Raw genomic sequence first — 24,008 nt, 5'->3', positions numbered from 1 at the left:
TGCCAGCATACTTCTAGTCATTGCTGAACCCACCCTTCAGTCCTCATTTACATTTTTCTCCATTTTCTTTCGTCTTTAATCTTGTCTTGTAATTGAGTAGCTAAAACTTCATCCCAGAACATAAGTCTTGTCCAAGTGAATTGCCTAAAGTTTTGCCTGATATGGGTTAGACGCAGAGAGGCCATCATCTGTGTGATGCTTCTTGGCAGTTAACCATCAGAATCGGCAGCTTTTGCCCTTAACCATCAGGCCCCCCTTCTCTGGGCTGCTGTTAGAATTCTCTCCATGTTCTGGCCATTGAAGCCACGCCGTTGTCAGTGTATCACTCTGTGCAATCTGGTCCAACCCTTGGACGTGCTGTGGCTGTGCCTTTGCAGTGCAGCTGAGTTGAGTAGAAATACTGTTTTTTGCCAAGTTCCAACAGATCAATGAGCTACTTCAAGAATGCAAAGATCCGAATAGTTCTGGCTCTCACGGTAGTTCTGTTCTCTGAACAGCGACCAGACTCTGCTTTATTGCTTTAAAAAAAAATAAACACAACCTCATATACCATTTTGTCAGCTGTGTACCATACTGTTGTCCAAAGCATAATACATTAGCATTTATTCAGCACTCTGTGGTTTCGTGTTCTGCACAGCTGTTAATTAATCCATCCTCACACCTGTGAGAGAGCTAAATATTTCCCCCACTTTACAGATTAAATATTTTTAAAATAAAGATAGCTATGCTTTTAAGTCTGTGTGGAGAACTCTCAGCAGGATCATGATATAATTGCTTCATTAAGAGGGAGTACAAAGCATAAACTTGGAAGCTTTTTGGCAGTTACCCACTTCTAGTTTCTGGTCCTTTCTCTGGTTTCCACTTCCTCTCACTCTGAAGCCATTCTCTACTTTACCTGTTACAGCAACTTGCAGAGCTTCTGTTTTGAGAGGAGAAGAACAATGAAAAATGAGCTGCTTCATGCGGTGCTCAGAAGTGGGTCCTGGAGCCCTTCCTCGGAAAGCAAGAATATTGTCATTGCTGCTGCTTAATCCCTTGTCTCCCACCCTTTTCTGGTCTCCATAAGCCAAGAAGCTGGAGTCCTGGAGCAGATTCTGAGTGAGTCTCCTACGTAGCAGTGCAGGCATAAATTACAAATATCCCTGTATGTAGGCAGGCCTTTGTTTCTGGCAAGGTTCTTAATGCTGAGACCCAGCCAAGACACCTGCTGTTTTTATAGAAACTGTCAGCATGCCTGAAGTACTGTGAAGAGTCCTTGCCCTTTTAAAGACCAAACAATTATATTCTCTCTGAGCAGGAGATGTGTGGGGCAGGCAGTTCTGTTGTATGATCAGGACATGCTTTTTGTAAGTACAATTCTTGGTGATTTTTCTTAGTGAATTCTAGGTGTTTAAAAAATAAGTAGCACTGACATGCGTCTATCTTTCTAAAGACTTGATTTATCTATTTTGTAGAGGCTTTCAGTCAGATTTGCTAACTGAGAATTAGCTGCTGTAAATGAAGATGGATGTTGGGATGGTGTTGCTTTCTTCTTGCTGAGTGCCTGCTGCTGCCCTGTAACCCTTTTAATGATTCCCTAAAGAGTGATGCATGCCTAGCTAAGGGCAGGGGACTGTCCATTAGACATCTGGCAGGTGGCACCAAAGGGTGACATTTCCAGCTGAAATTTACACAGTAACGCTTTTATTGCCTGAAGTTCTAGAAGGGTTTTAGTGTGGCTTTCTACATATGTTGTAGCCTCAAATTTCCTTGATGCCCTGACTTTGGTGCACACCACATCTAGTCACAGGAGGCTAGAGATAGAGCTACAGGTTACCAAGCATTCTATTGCCTTTCGGACGAGTCTAAGGCCTTGTCTACATTGCCACTTTACAGTGCTATGACTTTCTTGCTCAGGGGTGTGAAAACACCCCCTCACCCCCCCCCCCCCTTCAGAGTGCTGCAAGTTCCAGCGCTGTAAAGTGGCAGTGTAGACGGTGCACCAGCGCTGGGAGCTACTCCCCTCCTGGAGGTGGTTTTTTTACAGCGCTGGGAGAGCTCTCTTCCAGTGCTGGTACTGCGACTACACAGCCACGTTTAACATTACTAGTGAAGACATACCCTCACAAACCTTTTTAGAAATCTGCTAGGTCATCAGAATTTGCTTCCTGTAAACATTTATCAGCAGTTTCTTTCCCCTTTATGGTTCATCCAGCTACTACTTGTGAAGAAGAAAGAGAGAGATTCATAGTTCTAGTATTTGTATTTCGCCATCATCCTGCTGTACTATGGATCAGTGGTTCTTAGCCAGGAGTCCAGGGCCCACAGGGATCTGTGAGCAGATTTCAGGGGGTCCGCCAAGCAGGGCTGGCATTAGACCTGCTGGGGCCTATGGCAGAAAGCTGAAGTCCCCACCACCTGAGGCTGAAGACCGGGGCTCACAAGTCCCTCCACCTGGGGCTGAAGCTGAAGTGTGAGCAACTTAACTTTGCGGGGGCCCCCTGTGACATGGGGTACCAGGGAATTGTCGTCTTTCCTAACCCCTGACGCTGGCCCTGGCTTTTATATGCAGAAAAACAGTTGTGGCATAGTTGGACCATGGAGTTTTTATAGGATGATGGGGGGGAGGGGGACGACCTCGAAAAGGAGAAGGTTGGGAACCCCTGCTATAGATGATTAAAATGATGTACAATGTGAAAGCTTTCTAGTGTTTGGAGTCATCCCAGTTACAACTTCCTGTCATCTCACTGTTGGATCTCTGACTGAAACACTGATTGCAAACTTCTTCTGTGTTGAAGAGGTCTCTCTTCTGTTAGCTCTGTCCAAGCATAGTGTGCTGTACTTCATAGGGTTAGTTACGACAGATGAGGATTTTGTCGTCTTGGCAGTTGTACGTGATGAAATTTGCATTGAATTTCAGTAGATCTGTGAGCTAGAACTATGGCAGCATTATTTTAGACAGCCTCCCAAAAGGGGTCTGCTGAGGTTTTTCGTCTGTTCTTGGAGCCAAATCTGAGAGGACAGTGTCTCTTTTTCACCTGTTAATTTATTGCACAGAGCAAGCATGCACGTAGCAAAGGGGCATGTGACAAATTGCTCATCACAGACATAGTAGGTGTGGCAAGGGATTGATATTAGGATTGAGAACTGTAAACTACATATATTAGAAAGGTGGAAATAAGTGTCTCCCTGTACTGATCTGCTCACTTTTTCCTCACTTTCTGTACACAGGACCAGCACACAGAGGTACATGTAGTAGGTTACATTACAATTGTTGTGTGGGTTTAGCTTTAGGTGTGGACAAGGTTTTCGTTCCTTTTTTCACCACTTTTTTCCTACTAAATTTGTCACGTGATACCTATTCTAAATTTGCTGTTTGCTTTTATTGGCACAAACAAGATGCTGTGCCTGTTGCACAAAAATAAACATTTCCCTCATTATTGCAAATTCAGTATTGTTCTAATGTGTCCATGTGTGTCACCACTGCTATGCAGGAGGAAGTTTTATAGAAACGCAGACTAAACAGGAAGTGATCTGTTCCAGCGGGGTGGGGATATAGACAATGTGAGGTGTGTGTGTGAGAATTTCTTGGAGTCACATGGCCCAGCATCTGGATAGCAGTTCTCTCTAGGGAGGTTTGTTCATGCAGCTGTATACAGTTATTAGGCTTCTGGAATTACAGTTCTATGACATTGCAGGTCAGGAGTTTGAGTAAGAATAATCAACTCACCAGGTCTCAAAATAAATCTGGACACCTGCTCTCATAAGTTATTTTTGTCAAACTAGAAACTGTATGGAAATTGAGCCACCACTGATTAATATTGTCCAACACGTCAACAGCTGTGTCTTCCGTTAGATCTCCTACCATCTACCTCATCTGGAGGGACTGTTAATGCTTATTTTGTGAATTGATACCTACTGAAAAGTGTTTGACTAGCCAGCTTACCTATTGAAAAGTGTTTGACTAGCCAACTTTTATTCTTTAGATGTACGAGCATTTAAAAAACCATTAAATACATACAATGCCCAAAATAAGTTGCAGAGAACTTCTTCACTCAACCAAAACCATCCTCTCATAGCTACCCACTTAAGAAAAAGACTGTGTGTGTGGGGAGGGATGGGGACAGGACAAAAAATTGATAGAGATGAAAGAAATTCCGGTGGATAAAGGGCTCTTCATTTAGAGTGCCCTTCTTGTGGTCCACTGATGTATAAATCTGTGGACAGTAAACTCAGATAGCCCTGTTGATCTCCGCTATTTGCAGCATCATTCAAAGAATGGAGATAGTTTCATAGATAACTATAGCCCAAACTATAAAGATGAGAACTATTACTTCAAGTATGTCTAGAACCATCTGTGCGCTAGAACTGCACAGGCATAATGTGCTACCTATGCAGAACAACACTAAATAAATGGGCAGCCACAGTCTGAACTAGCTGAAGTTTCCAAGTGGTTTTAGGGTATGTATACACTTCAATTAGATAGCATTGCTGGCCTATGCCAGCTGACTAGGACTCACAGGGCTCGAGCTTATGGGACTGTTTAATTGCGATTATAGATTCATAAATACTGAGGTCAGAGGGGACCATTACGATCATCTAGTCTGACCTCCTGCATAATGCAGGCCACAGAATCTCACCCAACCACTCCTGTGAAAAACCTCTCACCTATGTCTGAGCTATTGAGGTCCTCAAATCGTGGTTTAAAGACTTCAAGGAGCAGAGAGTCCTCCAGCAAGTGACCCGTGCCCCATGCTACAGAGGAAGGCAAAAAACCTCCAGGGTCTCTTCCAATCTGCCCTGGAGGAAAATTCCTTCCCAACCCCAAATATGGTGATCAGCTAAACCCTGAGCGTATGGGCAAGATTCACCAACCAGAATACTACAGAAAATTCTTTCCTGGGTAACTCAGATCCCACCCCATCTAACATCCCATCACAGGCCATTAGGCCTATTTACCATGAATATTTAAAGATCAGTTAATTACCAAAATCATGTTATCCCATCATACCATCTCCTCCATAAACTTGTCGAGTTTAATCTTAAAGCCAGATAGATCTTTTGCCCCCACTGCTTCCCTTGGAAGGCTATTCCAAAACTTCACTCCTCTGATGGTTAGAAATCTTCGTCTAATTTCAAGTCTCAACTTCCTGGTGGCCAGTTTATATCCATTTGTTCTTGTGTCCACATTGGTACTTATATGTCCACATAGATGTTTGGGCTTGGGCAGGACCCTCTGACCTCGCAGGGTCCTAGAGTTTATTATCCTGTGTATGTTGTGGTATTTTTCTTGTTATATTAATTCAAGGATATTCTCTTCCACAGAAACCAAAGCCAAAGCCTCGGCCATCCATCACAAAGACTCAGTGGGAAAGTAATTATTTTGGGGTGCCTTTGTCCACTGTAGTGACTCCAGAAAAGCCTATTCCCATCTTTATCGAGCGATGTATTGAGTACATTGAAGCAACAGGTAAGAATTTCTCTTGGGGCAAGCATCAATGAGTAAAAGCATCCACTGGGAGCTTGGTGCAAAAGTCATATGTTTTAGTTTGTTAGGAAGTCCAGGATCATATTACCCTTGAGGGAGAGAGGCTTATAAAAATGTTTGTATGCAGATGCCTTTTTATATATTGGAAGACTGGAATTACATTTTCCTTAAGCTTCCTGCACTTAACCCTTTAAGTAAGCCAGGTTGCACTGCACTTTTTTTGGGGGGGGGGGGAAAAACAAAAAACAGGTTGTATACAAAAATCTGCATTACAAGCAGTCTAATTGGTTAAATTGAAATGCTGAATACAATACAGTATTTAGGTTATGAACTTGAATCCCCATTCCTTGCAATTTCAGCTTCCCTGATTTTTATTAGTAATTGACAAATCATTTGTATTTCATGAGATTAGAAAATGAGATAATTTGCTTTGTTGGGTTAAAGCTGAACTTTATTTTGGTGCCGATGTGGGCTTGGGCTTGTGCCTCAATCATGCTACACTGAAATTGCATCCAGATGCTGTAGAACTGCGCACTTTGCTGTTTCATGTCAACAATAAAAACTCATTTAATTTCATTCTGTTTGGCAAATGTATTAAGGTTTGTAGTGCACCGAAGATGTAAAGTGCCATTCTTGTGATTTCAGAAGTTTGCCAAATACTTACTAGCCACAGAAATAAATGTGGTAGCCAGAGAGTAATATGAAAATAACACCCCCCCATCACCAATATCAAGGAGTGGTGTCCTAATGAGAAACCCAAACCCAGCAATCCCCAGTGTTGTCATTCTCTTCATGGTACTGGCCCCAAACTTTGTGTTTCATCTTGTGCATTGTTAGGAAAATCAGATTATATACTGAGTTTAATTTTCTGTCTGGCTTCTGGAGAGAGAAGGATGGGTTGTTCTCCCATCCCCCTTACAGATGCAGAGTGGAAGGGCATCAGGAAGCTTGTGTCTTTTTATTTTTTTTTTTTACTTTGTTCATCCTCTCCCTGGATCACACCCCTACTGTTGCTGCTGATCTCTGCCTTATAGCAGAGTGAAAACGACATTACTTTGACCCGCTTCACTCTGCTGTGGCATAGATTAAGGGTATATCTACATTACAGCTGCTGCCGTAGCACCATAGTTTAGACATTTCCTACATCAAAGGAGGAGGTTTTTCCATCAATGTACTCAGTCCACCTCACTGTGAGGCAGTTGCTAGATGGACAGAAGAATCCTTCCATTGACCTAGTCACATCTACACTGGAGGTTAGGTTGACTTAACTGTTTTGTCAGGGCATGACATTTTTCACATCCCTGAGTGATGTAGCTAGGTCAGCCTAAGTTTTAGGTGTAGACTGAGCCTCAGGCCTCTGCTGTTCTTGGACTGTTTTTCAGGGTGGTAGGTGGGGAATCAGTGAGAAGGGAGGAAGAGAAAACATTCACCTTTTACAACTCTTTAGTCTGCCACAGGCATAAGGAATGGCATAAGCTACCAGTTAGCAACCTGTTGCCATGTCAGCTGAACATTGATGTGCATGATAAAGAAGACAGAACAGTCGAGGGGCAGTAGTGGAAGAAACTATTGTTCAAGCATAACTTAAAATTGATTTAAAAAATAACTCAGTATCCCATTCTTCAGTATTAGTGAGTGTTCTTATTTGGCTTTTCCTTTCCCTGTGTTAATACAATAGGCCCTGAGATTATTCCTGATTCTGACACTTGATATCAATCTGTTTTCTAGGGATAGAGAGTTCCCATACCTAGTTCTAGTTCCATTTCTGGGGGAGTGACTTCTAAACCTTTCAACATGGAAACATACATTATTTTGGGCCTACTTGTACATTTCCCCGTTTGCTTGTTCTGTACCTGAAGTGCAATGCAAGGATGTAATTTTGGAAGTTTATTTAATGGTTAGAGATTATCCTTGAATTCTGAAGCTAGGGTTGAATAGTACTGAAAGTCATCACAAGATTCAGTTCTGCCACAACTTCTGTGTCAAAATTCTTTAACTAGCAAAGAATTCTAGATGTCCTAACTATATCTGGATGGTTTACTTAATTCTGTTTGAAATACACTTTTTTGTGTTTCAGAATAGCAGCTGTGTTAGTCTGTATCCACAAAAAGAAAAGGAGGACTTTTGGCACCTTAGAGACTAACACATTTATTTGCACATAAGCTTTCGTGAGCTACAGCTCACTTCATCGGATGCATTCAGTGGAAAATACAGTGGGGAGATTTATATACACAGAGAACATGAAACAATGGGTGTTACCATACACACTGTAAGGAGTGTGATCAGGTAAGGTGAGCTATTACCAGCAGGAGAGGGGGCGGGGGATCTTTTGTAGTGATAATCAAGGTGGGTCATTTCCAGCAGTTGACAAGAACGTCTGAGGAACAGCAAGGGTGGGGGTAATAAACACGGGGAAATAGTTTTACTTTGTGTAATGACCCATCCGCTCCCAGTCTTTATTCAAGCCTAAGTTAATTGTTTCCAGTTTGCAAATTAATTCCAATTGAACAGTCTCTCGGAGTCTGTTTTTGAAGTTTTTTTGTTGAAGAATTGCCACTTTTAGGTCTGTAATTGAGTGACCAAAGAGATAGAAGTGTTCTCCGACTGGGTTTTTGAATGCTATAATTCTTGACGTCTGATTTGTGTCCATTTATTATCCACTTCAATCTCTTTATTATAATAATAGCTCACCTTACCTGATCACTCTCGTTACAGTGCGTATGGTAACGCCCATTGTTTCATGTTCTCTGTGTATATAAATCTCCCCACTGTATTTTCCACTGAATGCATCCAGTGAAGTGAGCTGTAGCTCATGAAAGCTTATGCTCAAATAAATTTGTTAGTCTCTAAGGTTCCACAAGTCCTCCTTTACTTTTTTGTGTGTGCTTACAGTATTTTTGATCCTTTTTTCGCCCTCCTCTGGTTTTCACTTGCTGCTTTCAAAGCCTTGATAGCATTTGAGGTGGGAGGTGCTCTTAGTCTCTAGTAATGCAAATTCTTCTTCAGTAATAGCTATGCTCAAGATTACAGGCTTAAACTAATGTGTTAGTAGCCCAACACAGTCAGGCTGCAGATTACAGTCTCTTTACGCCTGGATTTATTCTCTCTAATCCAAGTGTAATCAGTAATGATTAAGTATCATTAAGTGTGGACAGATTGCCTCAGCCTGCTATTAACCCTGATAGCAACATCTGGAGTTGAGTAATGGTGTTAACACTCTCACTATTTGAAACTTCATGACAAGGGGGAAAATACACTGACTTTTAATCTTTCAAGGTCTGGGTCAAATGAAGCCTAGACAACAGTCCAAAAAGTCAATTTTAAAGTGTGATATACTGATTTAGTTCCAATTAAATAACTCTTCAGTGTAAGTCTGTATTCTATATTTGAAAATGCTTCTTTAGACAAGGATTCTCTTCTGTTTGATCTAGTTGTTAAATGCCAGCAAAGCTTTGCTGGAGTGCTAAAGGACGTAAATCTTTGGTGTCCTATCCCCACCTTCTCAAAAGTCATACAACAGGGTAATGTGTACAGACAAAATAAAGCTAGTGACATATATATCAGGTTTCAGACTTCATTTAAAATGAAAATGTCTTACATACACAGAACCTGCTTTTAGAATAGGTGTAGGTAGCATCCCTATTGCTTTTACTGGTCCCTTCCGTTATGCTGTTCCTTTGTTAAAGGTGTTGGGGTTTGATGCAATGTGTAGATGGAACTTAATCTTCAGCTACCCTTCTTTATCCTCTTCAGATACTGAGTTTGTAATGCTCTGAACTGGAAGGTGAAGACCTGACACAGATATTGAAAATCCAGTCGCTGATATTTCATTTTCACTGATTTTTCTCCAGTAGGTGTGATTTATAAGCCTATCCCCTAATCCATATTGGGCTTCTGAGATGTCCTAATACTTAAACTGCCTGCTCTGAAGAGCAGCTTTTTGCTAGAGACAGTTGCATTTTGGTCCCCATCTGTTCTCATTTTTTCAAAGTGGTGATATGGCTCCTCAGATCTGTGTGGTATTTAAATTACTGTCAGGATTCAGTTGTTGGAGTCTTTGCTTTGACCAATGGAAGGTTTTCTCTTGCTTGGTGATAAGTCCGTTTATCTTGAGGGAATTGCCATTTTCTCCTGAAGATCTTTGATCCTACAGCTGTGGCCTTGAATGGTCATTTTCTCTTGGGGGCTCTAAATTTATCTATATATGTTTCAGCTTTATTCCCTTATGGCTCATATGAGGGGAAAAATGGGACAGCATCTTTGTTGCTTTGATGGTATAATTCAGGCATTTGCAACACTGGTGACCAAGACATCTGTAAAGACCCAAGAATTTATTTTTCCAGCCAGAGCTAAATTCAAATAGTTCTGTTGCCTGCTCAACACCCAAAACAGCAGGATATTCCTGAAGAGATTCTCTAGTCTGAAACCTGAAGTATTCTGCATCATCAGAATTTCCTAGGTTTCCGTTTTTGTGTGTTTGTATAGGGGAACATCTTTTGTCATTGCAGTCCAGCTCTGTTCACTTAAAGTTCGTGAGGGGAAAAATAATCTCTTCTTGAAACGCTTCCTAAAACATGCCTTCTATCCACTGCATGTGCCTATTAATTTCCCTATCAGTGATACAAGTTCTAATGTTTTTAATTTATTCACCATATATGTTCGACAGTTTGTTTATACTGCAGAGGAATGCAAAAATTAAAGGGAAAAAAATTTATCTGTGGACAAGTGGTCAGTCATTTCAGTTACAAATGATTGAGTTCTTTCGGTGGTGGCGGTGGTTGTTCTTACTATAGTACTGCAGTAGTGCTTATGAGTTCCAAACAGCGATCAAGGTCCCCTTGTGCTTGGCACTGTACAAATGTATAGCAGAGATGGATGGTCCTTGTCCCCAAAAGCTTACAATCTAAGTTGTAGACAGATTTTAAAAGTTGCTGTACAATCTGCTTTGGCTTGGCTGGAAAATTAAACTAGTTTCTTATTTTTCTGGGAAAGGGTAACTGCTCTTGACCTACCTGACTATTTTGATCTACCAGAGTAGCTGAAAAACCCAGGCTCTATCTCTTCCCAGTCACCATACACCTGTGATCAGAGAGCTAAGTCAATACATTCAAACTAAAGTTCATCACCTCCCCATCTTCCGTCTCTCACCAGAATAGCAACTCAGTTCCGTTCTGTTTAGCCTCTTCTCTCCTTACCCCAGAGGCAGCTCAGTTCTCTTTGCTCCCATTCCATGTGGCCCCACTCTTTCACCATCCCCTGATTGATGTCACTCATTCTGCCCCAGCCTCATCGATGGCCTCTTTTTGGCAGGTAGGAAACCTGACACATTTATTTGCCCAGATATTATTTCTACTTTTCCTGAGCTTCTGCGTACTGGTTTAGTTAAATTGGTGCAAGCTTGTGTGCACACGTTCTGGTTTCAGTTTAAGAATGTCTACACACAAACAACTGTCAGGAATGGCACAGGTAAACTTAGTCCTGCCTCAGTGCAGGGGGCTGGACTTGATGACCTTCATTTGTGATTCTAAACTTGCACTGTCTACACACAAACTTGCACTAGCAAACTAAATCAGTTAAAAAACATACCTTTAGTTAAACTGGTGCAACCCTGTGTGTATAGACAAAACTTAGAGTATTTTACTCCTTGGGTACGTTGGATGGGTTTTTATGTGCACAGCTACACTGATGTATCTATATATAAATTGGTTTAATTTTTGTATATTTGCTTTAGGGATAATCAATATGTCATATTTACTGGCAGTTATGGCTTATTTTCATGTGTGTTTAAATATGCGCATTTCTTTAATTGTAATGGAAGTTTCTTTTGGAAAAGCCAGTAGCTTTAATTTCCTGAATAGTGATCAGCAGTTGGCTTGATATAAAAGGAAATGCTTTGCTTAAGGACATATAGCTGCCCTGTTTGCTAATCATTTAATTCACTGGAGGAATGGGTTATACTGTTCTCTCAACTGGCAGTTCAAACGCGCGCAGTCAGTTGTCTCAGCATGTACAGACTCCTGTAGATGAGTCTGAGACTTTTTGGCCATCAAAATACAAAGACTATTACCTGGTCTTTCTCCATGGGCTAACATGAACTAAGTGTGTTGCAGAGGCTTGTAAGAGATCTTGAGTTGTAAAATTAAACATATGCACTTAAAGGGGAAGTTGGATTTGCATGGTAAGAGATATAGCGGGGGTGGGTGGCGGCTAGTTAATCAGAACTCCACTAAATGATAATTATTGCAATATCAGGTCTCATAAATGTGTTCTAATATGTGAAGGGAGGAGGACAACCCCAAGTTTTGTTTTCTGAGAAATATGGCAGTGAGCTTGTATTAACTGTATGTAACCAGTTCTCACCAAACTCAGAAGAGCCAAAAAGGGATAGTTCTCTTTCCCCTGTTTACACCTCTCTTTGTGGCGTGTACAAAAAATGTGCAGAAGTCATTGATTTACTAATCATCAAAGATTTGTTCCAAAGAAGATTCTCTTTTATAGATTTGATAGGAAGGGCCCTTAATGTTTTGGTAAGAGTTTGGAAAAATGATTATTTGTTCTGCTTGAATTAGCCAAAAGTGAGGGTGAAGGCCAATAGGTTGTTGCTAGTAGAGGTCAAGGGCTGCATGAGGAAGGCAAGGGGGGACTAAATGGTGTAGGGGGTTGGTAATCAGATACAGAGCCTCTCCCCTCTGGGTCACTAGTTCAAATCAAACTGGTATCAGCAGGGACTGAAAGTTAGCATCTGACAGCTGTTCATTGGCCTGCCTGAAAGGAGGTCTGGTGGTCCTAGAAAATAGAGGATCTCCTTTTGTCACTAAGTTCTGCAGTCAAAATTGACACACAGCCACTAACTAACATTATTTGGGTTCTTTGGACTCAAAACGGGTTTTTTTGTTTGTTGTTTTTTAAAGAACTGAAGTTAACAATCACAAGAGGCATCAGAGAGATGTTCTGAACATAATACAGATCTTTTAAACCTAAACAATTGGACAATGTTGATTTTTTTTTTTTTTAAAGTAAGCATGGTATTCTGCTCGCAGATTAGCCCTTACAATAGAGAGAGAAATATCTTAGTGCTTCACAAGTATTTTTAAGGCTGTAATTGCTGTGCTAGGTTTTTATCATAAAGCTGTCTTTGCTTCAGCAGCCTAAAGATGAATAAAATGCAAAGTGCTGTGGTGGTTTTGCTTCCTAATATCATGCCAGAGGTTCCGACTGCTGATTCTTCTACTTACATTTTGCACATCTTCTTTTGGCTGTTGCCAAAACGTAAATTATTTTCTTTTGAACATGTAACTAAAGTGTAATAATCTGCAAGTAGTAGCATTTTCAGGCATAGAACAACCAGCGACTTTGTAATACAATCCTGTCGAGCTTTCGTTTTGTCAGAAGTAATCCTGTTCTAGAATTTAGGACTGCCTTCAGATTAACTCTAATCTCTGGCTGTTGCATTCTGGTAGAACTGCATAATATAAGGCCATTTTTCTCTGGAGCACTTTGAGTGTAACTTCTGTTTATATTGTTCAGTGGGAAGGAAGAGCTTTGAATGAGACCTTTTTCAAAATAGAAACTATAAAATTCCTCCCAGGAATGTTGGAATATAGCAATAGGGAGCCAGATCTTGTTCCTGCTATCATTGTACTATGCTTTCTTATGAATAGATTGCTTCTTATTTATGCTTGCTCTTTTCTCTGAGCCTTTTGATCCATTTGCAGCCATTCTGTGTGAGAGATTGGTTTGTACTCTGAAATGGCCGGTGTGTAGAAAACAGTCCTCTAGGATTCTGTCTGCAGACATTTTTAATATTGCAAAAACACAATAGTCTGTCCCTCACAATAGAAAAACCTCTCTTTCTTTAGTGTCCTAATGAGATATTAGGCTTTCAGTCTGTCAGTGCAAATCGCTCACCATCAGATAGAGCAGTGTTTCATTGGCATAGCTGAAATGAGGTATCCCATTAGCCCACTTGCTGTTGTATCAGCAGTTCAGGGAAGCTTTAACCACTGGTTAACACACACACACCCACTTCTCATAAAGAAAACTGCACAAAGGAAACTGGCTGACAAGGATACATGTCATGGCTGCTGCCTAACCAGTAGGTAGTTCCACGCCTTGCATGAACATCCGACTTCCTTGGTGAAAGGAGAGATGAATATCTTCAATTAGGGCTGTTGCATATTGCAGCATTGGCATTAGAACAACCAGCTGTAACGATGTCCACCCTAGCATGGACTTGCAAAATACTTTTCACAACTATTACAACTTCCACATGACCTTTCTAGGAATCAGTTCAGATGTGCTGGGTGAAACGTGGAATCGTGCTTATGCTGTGCTACGCTGTAATAGACACAGAGGTGTGTGTATTTGCTTGCTGGGGCCTTAGAGCCTTGTGGTATTAGATTACCTTGTATGGCTTTACTAATACAATTCTACAGCAAGCTCTGAAGCCCTGTTCACACTGTAACTAAACTAGCTAAAGCTAAAATGTCCAGTGGTGCTATCTCAGGCTATTTCTCTAGCAGGGTTTGAACACAGGTGCAAAATGTTTTTTATTTAAAAAAAAAAAATGGTAAGGTGACATGCTCTAATCATGTTGACCATTCAGTGATAAATCATGTGGTTTTTCTTGTAGCATGTTCAAAGTTCGTAATGCATCAGAACTGCAACTAGTCCTCACTAGGTCCTCCCACTGTGTTACAAATAGCTAGGGGAATGATTTTACGTGCAAGGCTGTGTCTGTCAGCTTTACATCTGTAGCTATAATGTATTCAGACAGTACTGTATAAATAGCTATCGGGACGAGGTTTTTGTTAGTGCATCTGTAGCTCATTTTGCCCCAGTGGGATGAATAATACCCTGCAGTTAGCAGCCAGAATTCTCCCTCAAATAATGGAGTGCTCTGAGTATTGTTAATCTTTTTCTTAGTTTGGTAGATCAGTTAGAGGCTGAGAGCCCTTTGGGCAGACCAAGTACTGGTTGGTTGGTTGTATGTGTTGATAGTGTGCTGTGCCCTTTGTCATATTGCTGACACCCTTTATGATGTATATGCTGAGAGTGCAGGTCTAACCTGCTCCGAAACAGGCAGAATCAGCACATACAATAGATCTCTAGCTGGTGTGTTAGAAGAGGGATTTTGTTCTGTATGTGAAGTGGAATGGCAGTGATCAGCCATTGATAATCTCCATAGTAAAACCTAAATGGTGTCACCTGAAGATGCTTTAAATCAGTGGGGTTGACCATTTAGATTTTTCTTTTACTATGAAAATCTGTTCATTTGTTTTACCTTTCATGGTACAACACTAAAGACCATTTGAAAGATTATCTTGCTTCAGGGTATTTCTCTGGTCCTGATTTGGCAGGGATTTGAGTACATATACATCATAATGCCCAATACAAAATATATATTTGATTCCAGCAGGTTTTGAACTCATTCTTCTGGTGATCATGTGCTTCTGTTTTGATTAACTCTGTGGCATGAGCAGGGGGAATCCATGTTTTATCAGATTCTACCAATTAGTGTAATTGAAGGTTTTAGGTTTTTTTTGTTTGAGGGCTCATAACTTTCATAAATGTTTGCTCTGAGTTTAAACTTCGTGTACAAGAGGCTTTTCCTAGAGGAGCCTTAATCTGTATAGTAGGGGAAAAAGTAATTGTAATGAGGAAAATAGTTAGCAAGTTAGCCAAAAGGGAAAAAAAACTTGTGAATGTAGGGAGGTAGGAAGGCCAAGAGTTCAATTCTGTCAATGTTTGGCAACTTGGCCACTCTGTGCCTTTATTAGCACAGCTTTAACACTGTTTATTTAACAAAAAACAAAAATAAGCCCACAAAAAGCAAAACAAAACCCTAGAACTTAATTGAAAACCAGAAGCAATGCAGTTTGCTCTGATATCCTGGAAGGTAGGTTGTACTGTGTGTTTTTTTTTAATCTAACAGCTCTGAGCTATTGACAAATGAAACTGCATTATGTTGGTTTCTCTCAGTCAAAAGACTAAATCCAATTCACTAGTTACAGTCTAGTTACATCTAGTTACATCTGAGGAAGTGAGCTGTAGCTCACGAAAGCTCATGCTCTAATAAATTGGTTAGTCTCTAAGGTGCCACAAGTCCTCCTTTTCTTTTTGCGAATACAGACTAACACGGCTGTTACTCTGAAACCAGTCTTGCCCTGTGTATGTGTTGGTCCTCCAAACTTCACTCTTCATCAGTTTGTCTCTGCAGCATTAATAATTGAAGTAATGTGAATAACTGTGGAAGTTCAAACGGAATATAGATTCTTTTTATCCCTTATAGCAATGGTGGGTGAAACGGGATAACATCTGTGAACCATTTTAATATTTAATTTTAGCCAGGTTGATCTTGATGCCTTAAAATAAATCCCTGCATGTTTGTCCCCCTAGGAAAACTAGTCTGTGAACCTTGGATCTAAAACTGAAGATCAGATTTTCTAAGTGAAGTGACTTCTCTCTTACTCTCAGTGAAAAGAGTAAAGCTTCCAGGTTGCTTGCTATGTGGGCTAGAATAATCACTTCTGCATACTCTCTCACCATCCCACCTCCTGCATGAGGGTGATATTACCTGGAGTTTCACCTTGTGGTATTTCACATGTGGGATTCAGTGATTACTTGTTGAAACAATTAATTTCCCAGTGGTTAGCTCAGTGTTTAATAACCCAAAGGTCTTAGCAGCAATGCTGCTGATGTAGCTTTGATATTAAATACGAGAGGTCCTTGTGGTGGAGGGAATATCAGTAGGTGTTCTTGTTAGTGCAACATTGCAAGGGGGTGAATCTTCAGCATAACTCCCTGGATGAAAGATCCATCAGCATTACCTAGCTCTAAAAGAAAAATTGCCTCAAGCTATAGAATTGGAACTAGAGAGAGATGAAGAGTATCTCCATTACCTGGAAATATTCTTTCAGGGAGAACATTAAAACCTGCAGCTTTGGATTCATGGCTGCATTAGATCAGATTGTGTGCGTCATTCGGAGTTCGCATGTCAGCCTCAGCTCTTTGGTTGCAATTGAAAGCTCTAAATAAAAATGGACTTTTGATTTTTGTATGGATGGTTGTGACCACCACCACCGTTTGCTAGGCTGACTGAATAAATTAGCAGAGTGCTTTGTGTGGAAGAACGTATTTAAATTTTGTCTTTTAATTTCTGATGGTGTCTTCAGGAAAACAACTTCTTGTTAGATCAAGAGACCTTTAGAAAACAGATTCTCAATGATTATTCTGGGAGACAGATATGAATCTTATGACAAGCAGAACTGCAGAAAAATGTCTCCCAAAAAGGGGGAGTCTTATACAAATTCCAAAAGGATATGTTGTATGTTATCCTAGCCCTATTGACTATTTATTGCTGGGTATGAAGTGGGAATTTTCTGTAATCTTTTTGAGACTCCTGTGTATGCCTCGGTTTCCCTTATTTTTTGCATATTACTGGGAGAGGCAGGACTGTTTGCTTTCAGGGCAGGCTGGGCGACATAGATATGAATGTTACTTAGCTCTCTGAGCCTGAATGGGATGTTAAAAATGACTGGCCGAGGCTGACCCCATATAAGTGGAAAATCTGAGAAGATGGCAAATCCAGTCACCAGTACACTGATGTCTAGCAACCAAGGACCGAGAGAAAGATGGAGTTCCCCACCTTTCAGCAGAAAAGCTGAGCAAAATCTCCCAGCTCGAAAATAAAAGACTGGGGAAGATGTGAGGTGGGGGGACAAAAGTTGGCTGCTACAGGGAGTCATGGGCTCTCACCTAGGAACTGACAAGGAGGTGAGAGAGAGAGATGGAGTGTGAACGTGAGGGTTTCTCTACAGCTTGGCTGGGGGCTCTGGGCTAACCAGAATGGTCTATGCCTTAATCTTCATTTCTCTGTGCTAACATAAGTACTTCCTATGTTGTGTGCCAGTTGACTAATAAACCCTGCTGTTTTGACAACACCATTTGAGTGTCACTGCAAATGCTTGGTGAGGTACATTAATCCCTGAAAAATGTATAGGTCTCCACCAGGAGCATGTCTCAGGTGGACTTACTGAACAGAGCTCATGGTATGAAGCAGGAGTGTTGAAGCAACAGAGGTTCAGCCTCAGGAGACAATGAGGCCATGTCCCCTATCCTGTAGGAAGAGAGAATCCCCTTGGGGGTCTGGCATACTGAAGGGGTTCCTCTAAGAGACTGCTCCAGAGCTGGGGGCGTAGGACTGATACTGTGGATCAGTGACTTTGATGTCCTAAATATAGTCTCCACTTTGAGACCCAGCTGCTCACATATTATCCTCTATGGTTTGATTTGCAGGTAGGTTTCAGCATTAGATAACTGAATCCTGTTTAGCCAAGCAGAGGTGGCATGTGTTAGTGTGGTATTTCTAATCTCTAAAGGTCACTTCTCCCTTCCTTTCCCCAGGTGTAGGTGGAATTTGTAATCTTGGAATTTGTCCTTATATGTTGTAATACCTGTGTGGGGAATAAGACTATGTTATAACTTCAGAGCCATATCTTTTCCGGTTATTGTCCTGTGACACTTTAGCTTTTTTCTACACCAAGTTTAGACTTGCAAGCTCTTCGGGGCATTGTCTGTCTATAAGGTGCGATGCGGATTTATACTACTACTGAAATGTCAGCCCTCTCCACCTTTTTATTTTCCTCTTGGGAGCCTATATTTTATACTGTAGTGAGGAGGAGTGAAATTCTTATAAACATACCAAATCTTCTTTTCTGTTGGAGTCCATGACTACTCTTCCTTCTTGGGTTGAGAGTACCGTGGTTCTGGTACTAGAAGGGGTACTTACAACAGCATATGTTTATTTATAACATAGGGAGCAGAGTGTTATTTTTAGATAAAATTCACCTAAAATTTATGACTTTAACAGCTGTTTGGTGCCTTATTGTCGTATTTTAGTAGGTGCAATTAAATAAATGCAGGCAGCTATCAGGGACTTGATTTATTTTTTGCTAAATGGCAAACTTATGCCTGGCAATATCAACATGGAGGAAGATTTAGTCTCTGCACCAAGGAGTTTATAACTTACTTCAATAACTGAGATTGCATCTAACATTGTAAAGACTTGGACTCTCCAGTACTTTAACATTTGCCATTTACATCTGTTACCCATGATCTTTTACTTGCATTCTCTTGACCCTTCGGTAAAATCTGTCTTGCACTCCTGTCCTTTATTGCATAGCATTCTGTAATGTAAAGATGATGTTCTCAGTGCTGAAAATAGAGCACAACAATGATCCTGCACTATAAATACTAAATGGAGACTAGCTTTGATTGTAAAGACAGAAAATCATTTTGAAATCTGCATTTTAAGAGCTTTATGTACACAGCATGTTCAGGCGAGATGTGGACTGGTTAAGTCATGTGGTATAGCAAAATATCGTTGTCTTGAACTCAGATTTTCCAGCTGTCTCTGCTGCCCACATGGTTGATTTGTGGGTGATCCCAATTGGTGGAAATCAGGTTCTAGAAGAGTGCTATGAAAACTCTCCAGTAATATCTTTTAAAAAAAAAAAAAGGTGGGAGAGTTTTATGACCAGATACCTGAGTTTAAGCAGTTTTTTCTACTTTCTCCTGTTGTGGTAATTTTCTAGTCCTGCGCTCAGCCAATAGTTTATTCCTGAAACATTGACCTCAGTGCTTTGGCTTCAGTACCTTTCACATGTTCACCTGGGTCAGCTGGTTCCCAGTCACCAGCATACAAACCTATGCTAGTAGTTGAGACTTGTGCCAAGTATATATGCCCCTTCCTCCACATCGTGTCTCCTTCTCTTGTTCTTGTTTTAACTTAGACTTTAAATTCTTCAGATTGGAGACTCCCGTTTTCATTTTCTATACTTTATGCTGGTGTAGTACAGTATATCTAAGTTCCCTATAAGCTGTGTGGCCACGCAGCAGCCTATGTAGTGCTGCGTAGGCACTCGGGACCCGCCCATCTGTGACCTGCTGCAGCTGGGGGAGGGGCAGCCCGAACCCCTCCCCTACCCCGAACCCAACCCCAGCCTGGACCTGCTGTGGCTGGGGCACCCCTCCCCTGGCCTAGACCTGCCGCGGCCAGGAGTGGGGCACCTATCCCATGGCCCCAGCCCTGGAGCTGCCGCATCAGGGAGAGAGCTGGGGGAAGCCCCACCGCAGAGCCTGCACCCCCAGCCAGAGCCCTCACCCCGCCCCCACCCCCATACTCCAATCCTGTGCCCCAGCCCTGAGCCCCCTCCCACACTCCGAACCCCCCCACCCATGTGACCCATGTGTCACACATCACTTCCATATTGATGCACATAACATAATTCATTCCGCACATGGGTGGGAAAAATTAGAGGGAACACTGCAGTATATACATAGGTGCACCCAGTTGATTGCTGAACCTGTGTTTGTTTTGAAGCAGCTCAAGCTCCAATTGTGGGATCCTGAGGAGCCTAAACCATTGCAAAATGTCCATAATAAATGGGAGGTGGTGGGTGCTGTCGAGGTCTTATTCTGGTAAAGTGCTGATGGTGGTGGTGTCTGAAAAAGTTGGAAACTGCTGTTTTAAGCTACCAGTCATCAATTTTAGGGAACTTTCTTCTTACATTGGTGTCTCCCCGAACCCTATGTCCTGCAGGAAGCGTTTGCTTGCCTCTGACAACAAGCAGAGCCTCTCCTGGCTCTTTTCTTTCTCCTGGCTCTGAAATTCTAACAGCCATTTGAAGAGCTTGGTAGTCAATGAAGCAGTTTGAACAATGATTTGAAAGTGGTTTTGTGTGAATAAGAAATACATGGCAAATGAATGATTCATGGCAATCCAGACAAAACCTCTCCTCTAATGATAGTGTTAGGCTGGGTTTGGCAGCAGACCGCCAAATCAACTGTATTGTTTTAGATCAAAACACTGAGATCTGTCATTTGTAGAGATGAGAAATTTACATATCTGGTTTGCTCTGTGCAGTCCTTTATTTCACTAAACAGATCTCTTTCGGCCTCTGGAGAACTCAGTGAATGAAACTTGCACTTGAGGTCTCAATAATGTGTCATTCGTTTGATAGGTAATTGGGTTAAATCCGAATGGCTCTGTGGCCATGGGACAGTCACCATGCTAATATCCTACTGCAGTTACCACTGTTTTGAAACCACACAGAGAGGGGCTTTTTGACTTTGCACAGCTACTTTGCACAGTTAATTTGAAATATTTCAAATGAATGACAATTTTTTGACTTCCCTCCCCCACGTTTAAAATGTTTCCTCCATTTCTGGATGATGGAAACATTATGATTTTGCTTAAATGTGAAGACTGATGCATTCATTTAAATGTGCTACTTGTGTGGAATTAAGGTGGTGGGGAAATGGAATCTTTTCCAAGTGCCAAAGTTGTAAGGAGGTCTCAGACACCTCAGGCATCCGGCAGCTTCTGGTGACATTGGATTATGGGTGCCTGCTCCCAAGTTTGAGGTTTGTGGTGTCCTAGGCAGCTAGGAAAGCATGGAGATGGGAGGTTGACGAAGGGAGGGAGGTACACAGATGGCTGGGTCTTCCCAGGAAAGGCACAACAACCAGTAGCAAGTTTGCATAAATAAAGAGGCAAATTTCTTTTGTAGGTTTTAGTAACTGATTCTACAGACATTTTACACTGTGGCCTAATGGAGCCTGAATAGATGACTAGTTCTGAGGAAAGGTGTGCATACTTCTAGGTCAATGACAGATGGCTGTTGTAACTGTCTATTAGAGATTCTACTCAGTTTACTGTACGGTGATTATTCAGGAAGTTTAAAACCAAGACTGTTGCTTGATCAGAGTGACAATGGCAGTTCAGGAATTATGAAGTTCAATACCAAACAAGGCAAGGCTTTGAGCCAGTAAATGTTTCAGTGAATACTCTCACAGTGGGGGTCTTGTGATAACATCAGGGCTACAGAGATTTGTCTTCAGTGTTGTTCAGTGTCAGAGCTTATTCTGAAAGACTTCTAATTCATTACAGTCCTGTTGATACTGGCTGGGGAAAAGTTAACCCTTCTAGTGAGCAGTGGCTTTTTAAAACATTGTTCTTGCTTGAAAATGGCTCACAAGTTTTGACAATTAGTGCACCCAAGCAATGTGAATTCCTTCTTGTAGTGATGCTGTGAGAGGAAAAATATTAAAAGAAAATATTTAAAAATCAGTTTCACTGTCACTAAAATGCCTCCTTAATTATGCATGACATTACTACAGGGCAGAGTTAAGGTTGTTTGGTTGTCTTAACTGTTTCTGTAAGATTTCTTACATCTTACAGTAACATGTTCGGATTTCTTTTAAGTATAACCTTAACTTTGAATTTCCTGGGTTTATAATGCCTGGTTCTAGGAGAATTACAGCAGCTTTGTCATATTTTTTACCTTTAAATTATTGATAATACTCTTTGCCTTAATGTATAATCGAAAACTATATACTGTTTAAAATCTCTGGTTTCATTCCAAGCAATGAAACTTGTTTTTAGTGTATTTAATGTAGCCAAAACCTGCTGCAGTTCTTCTCAAACGGATTAAAAATAATGTCCACCTCCATGTATAGGAAGTGAAATGTTCTATGAACCATCTCAAAGAGTGCTAGTACAATTTCTCTGTCTATGTGGAAGTGAAGAGGGAATTAAACAAGCTGTTAGCTTCCTCAGACATTTCTTAACATGAGAGCCTTTATCCAGCACCATCCTTTTCAAATGGATGAAAACATAGAAAGATTAATGTAAATTCCAAGGAGATATGTACACAAAGCTCAAAAAGATGTCATCTTACCGTCACTGACACATCATGAAAAAATGTTACTAAATCCATTTAGAGGCAGTTCTGCAGATTATAGTGTTGCAGCAGCAACTTGGAGTTGAGGTAGCACTTTCATTCTAAACCTCCATTTACAGGCATTTGGGTTTTGTTTTTGTTTTTTTTGTTTTGAAAAATTACCTGGTCAGGCTGATATTTCCCATGTTCGTTCTCTAACACATGGATTTTTTCAAGTGTGTGTAGAATGTTTGTTGAAATTCCCCTCTGTTTTCAGGTCATTCAAAATGTTCATTAAAATTTCAGCTTTGCTAAGAGCATACATAGTCCTCTGTAAGGAAAAGTGCCTATAACATCCTTGAAGAATTGTCCTTTATAAATCAAATTGTGGATTAGCGTAATGGATATTCTCTTTGTAGCTTTTTATAAGTAAGTGTGTGTGTATAAATCTTCTGTCTCCAGGGTTTTTTCAACCCTATATACCTTGGATGATACAAAGAGCACATAACTTGGAATTGTGCATATGTGTATCTACATTTTGTTTTAAATTCAGGAGAACCTATTTAAGGGTCTCCTCTGTATATACCCATGTCTCAGTTAAACAAGAATCCCATGTAAACAGTTTGTTTATACAGTACTGAATTTTACCACTCATTTCATTTGGCTGAAGCCTGATTACAATTAATGTACATTTTATTAGTGCATAAAACAGATTAACTTTTAATTTAAAATACAAAATTAGTAAAATGAACATAGCCAGTGCATTTCTGGCCCTTTCCTGATTGTCATTATAAGACATACAGAGAATTAAGCCGGAAGCATTTTGTGACTTTTAACTGCCCTGTTCACACTTGTAATTGTAATTGACAGTGTTTTAAGCTGAAAATCACGACAACATGGATTGAGCAATTAGTCGTCCTATTAAGTGACAAAACGCTTATTCTGTTTAATGAGAGAAAAATCAGTTATTTGAGGATTGGTGTATTAAAATTGGCTTTCTTGGTTATCCATGCCTTGTTAGGAAAATAGGAATTGCCAGACTGGATCAGACCTATGATCCATCTAGTCTGGTGTCCTGTCTGACAGTGCTTACCACCGCATGTTCAGAAGATAGTGCAAGAATTCACACAGTAGGCAGATAGTGAGTGATCTGCACCGCATTAAGGTCCCTCCCTAATTGTCAAATTGGTTTAATCTCTGAAGCATGAGGTTTTCTATCCCTTCCAATACTTCTTATTACCATTAACTATGGATATTCTTGTTATACAAGTTTCAGAGTAACAGCCGTGTTAGTCCGTATTCGCAAAAAGAAAAGGAGTACTTGTGGCACCTTAGAGACTAACCAATTCATTTGAGCATAAGTGTTCAATTCACCTTTGGATTTTGCTAATTCTTGGCCTCAGTGATGCCCTTTGGCAATGAGTTCCACAGCCTAATCATGCATTATTTTTAATATTAATTATGCAACTTTTGTTTGTTTTCATCAAAAAGGTGAGCAGTGATTGGGCAACTAATATAGTGAACGTCTGTGTAAGTGACATGAGATCTGAGGCTAAAATAGGGAAAGAACGAGTTAAGAATTATTTAGGGCTTGCCTACACTAGAAAATTATGTCGCTCAGGGGTTTGAAAAATCCACAACCCTGGGTGACCTAGTAAAGCTGACCTAAATCCCCTGGTAGACAATGGCAGTTCAATGGACAAATTCTTCTGTCGACCTAGCTATCCCCTCTTAGGGATGTGGATTATCTCTGCTGATGGAAGAACTACCTGGCATAGGTAGTGTCTACACTGAGGCTACGTCTACACTACCGCCTG

General features: G+C 40.8%; 1 protein-coding gene across 1 annotated transcript in view; it reads left to right on the top strand.

Moving 5' to 3' along the window:
• The window catches only part of ARHGAP35 (Rho GTPase activating protein 35), a 110,066-nt gene that overhangs the window by 49,494 nt on the left and 36,564 nt on the right, over nucleotides 1-24,008 (top strand). The window contains exon 3 of the mRNA XM_084612468.1: nucleotides 5,305-5,449. Within this exon, the coding sequence (XP_084468594.1) occupies nucleotides 5,305-5,449 (145 nt within the window). The remainder of the gene's footprint in view (nucleotides 1-5,304; nucleotides 5,450-24,008) is intronic.

Source organism: Lepidochelys olivacea (genome assembly GCF_965140295.1).
Source record: "Lepidochelys olivacea isolate rLepOli2 genome assembly, chromosome: 23".
NCBI classification, from domain to species: domain Eukaryota; kingdom Metazoa; phylum Chordata; order Testudines; family Cheloniidae; genus Lepidochelys; species Lepidochelys olivacea.
The sequence above is the reverse complement of the archived record's forward strand: the minus strand, read 5'-3'. Positions and strand labels throughout refer to the sequence as shown.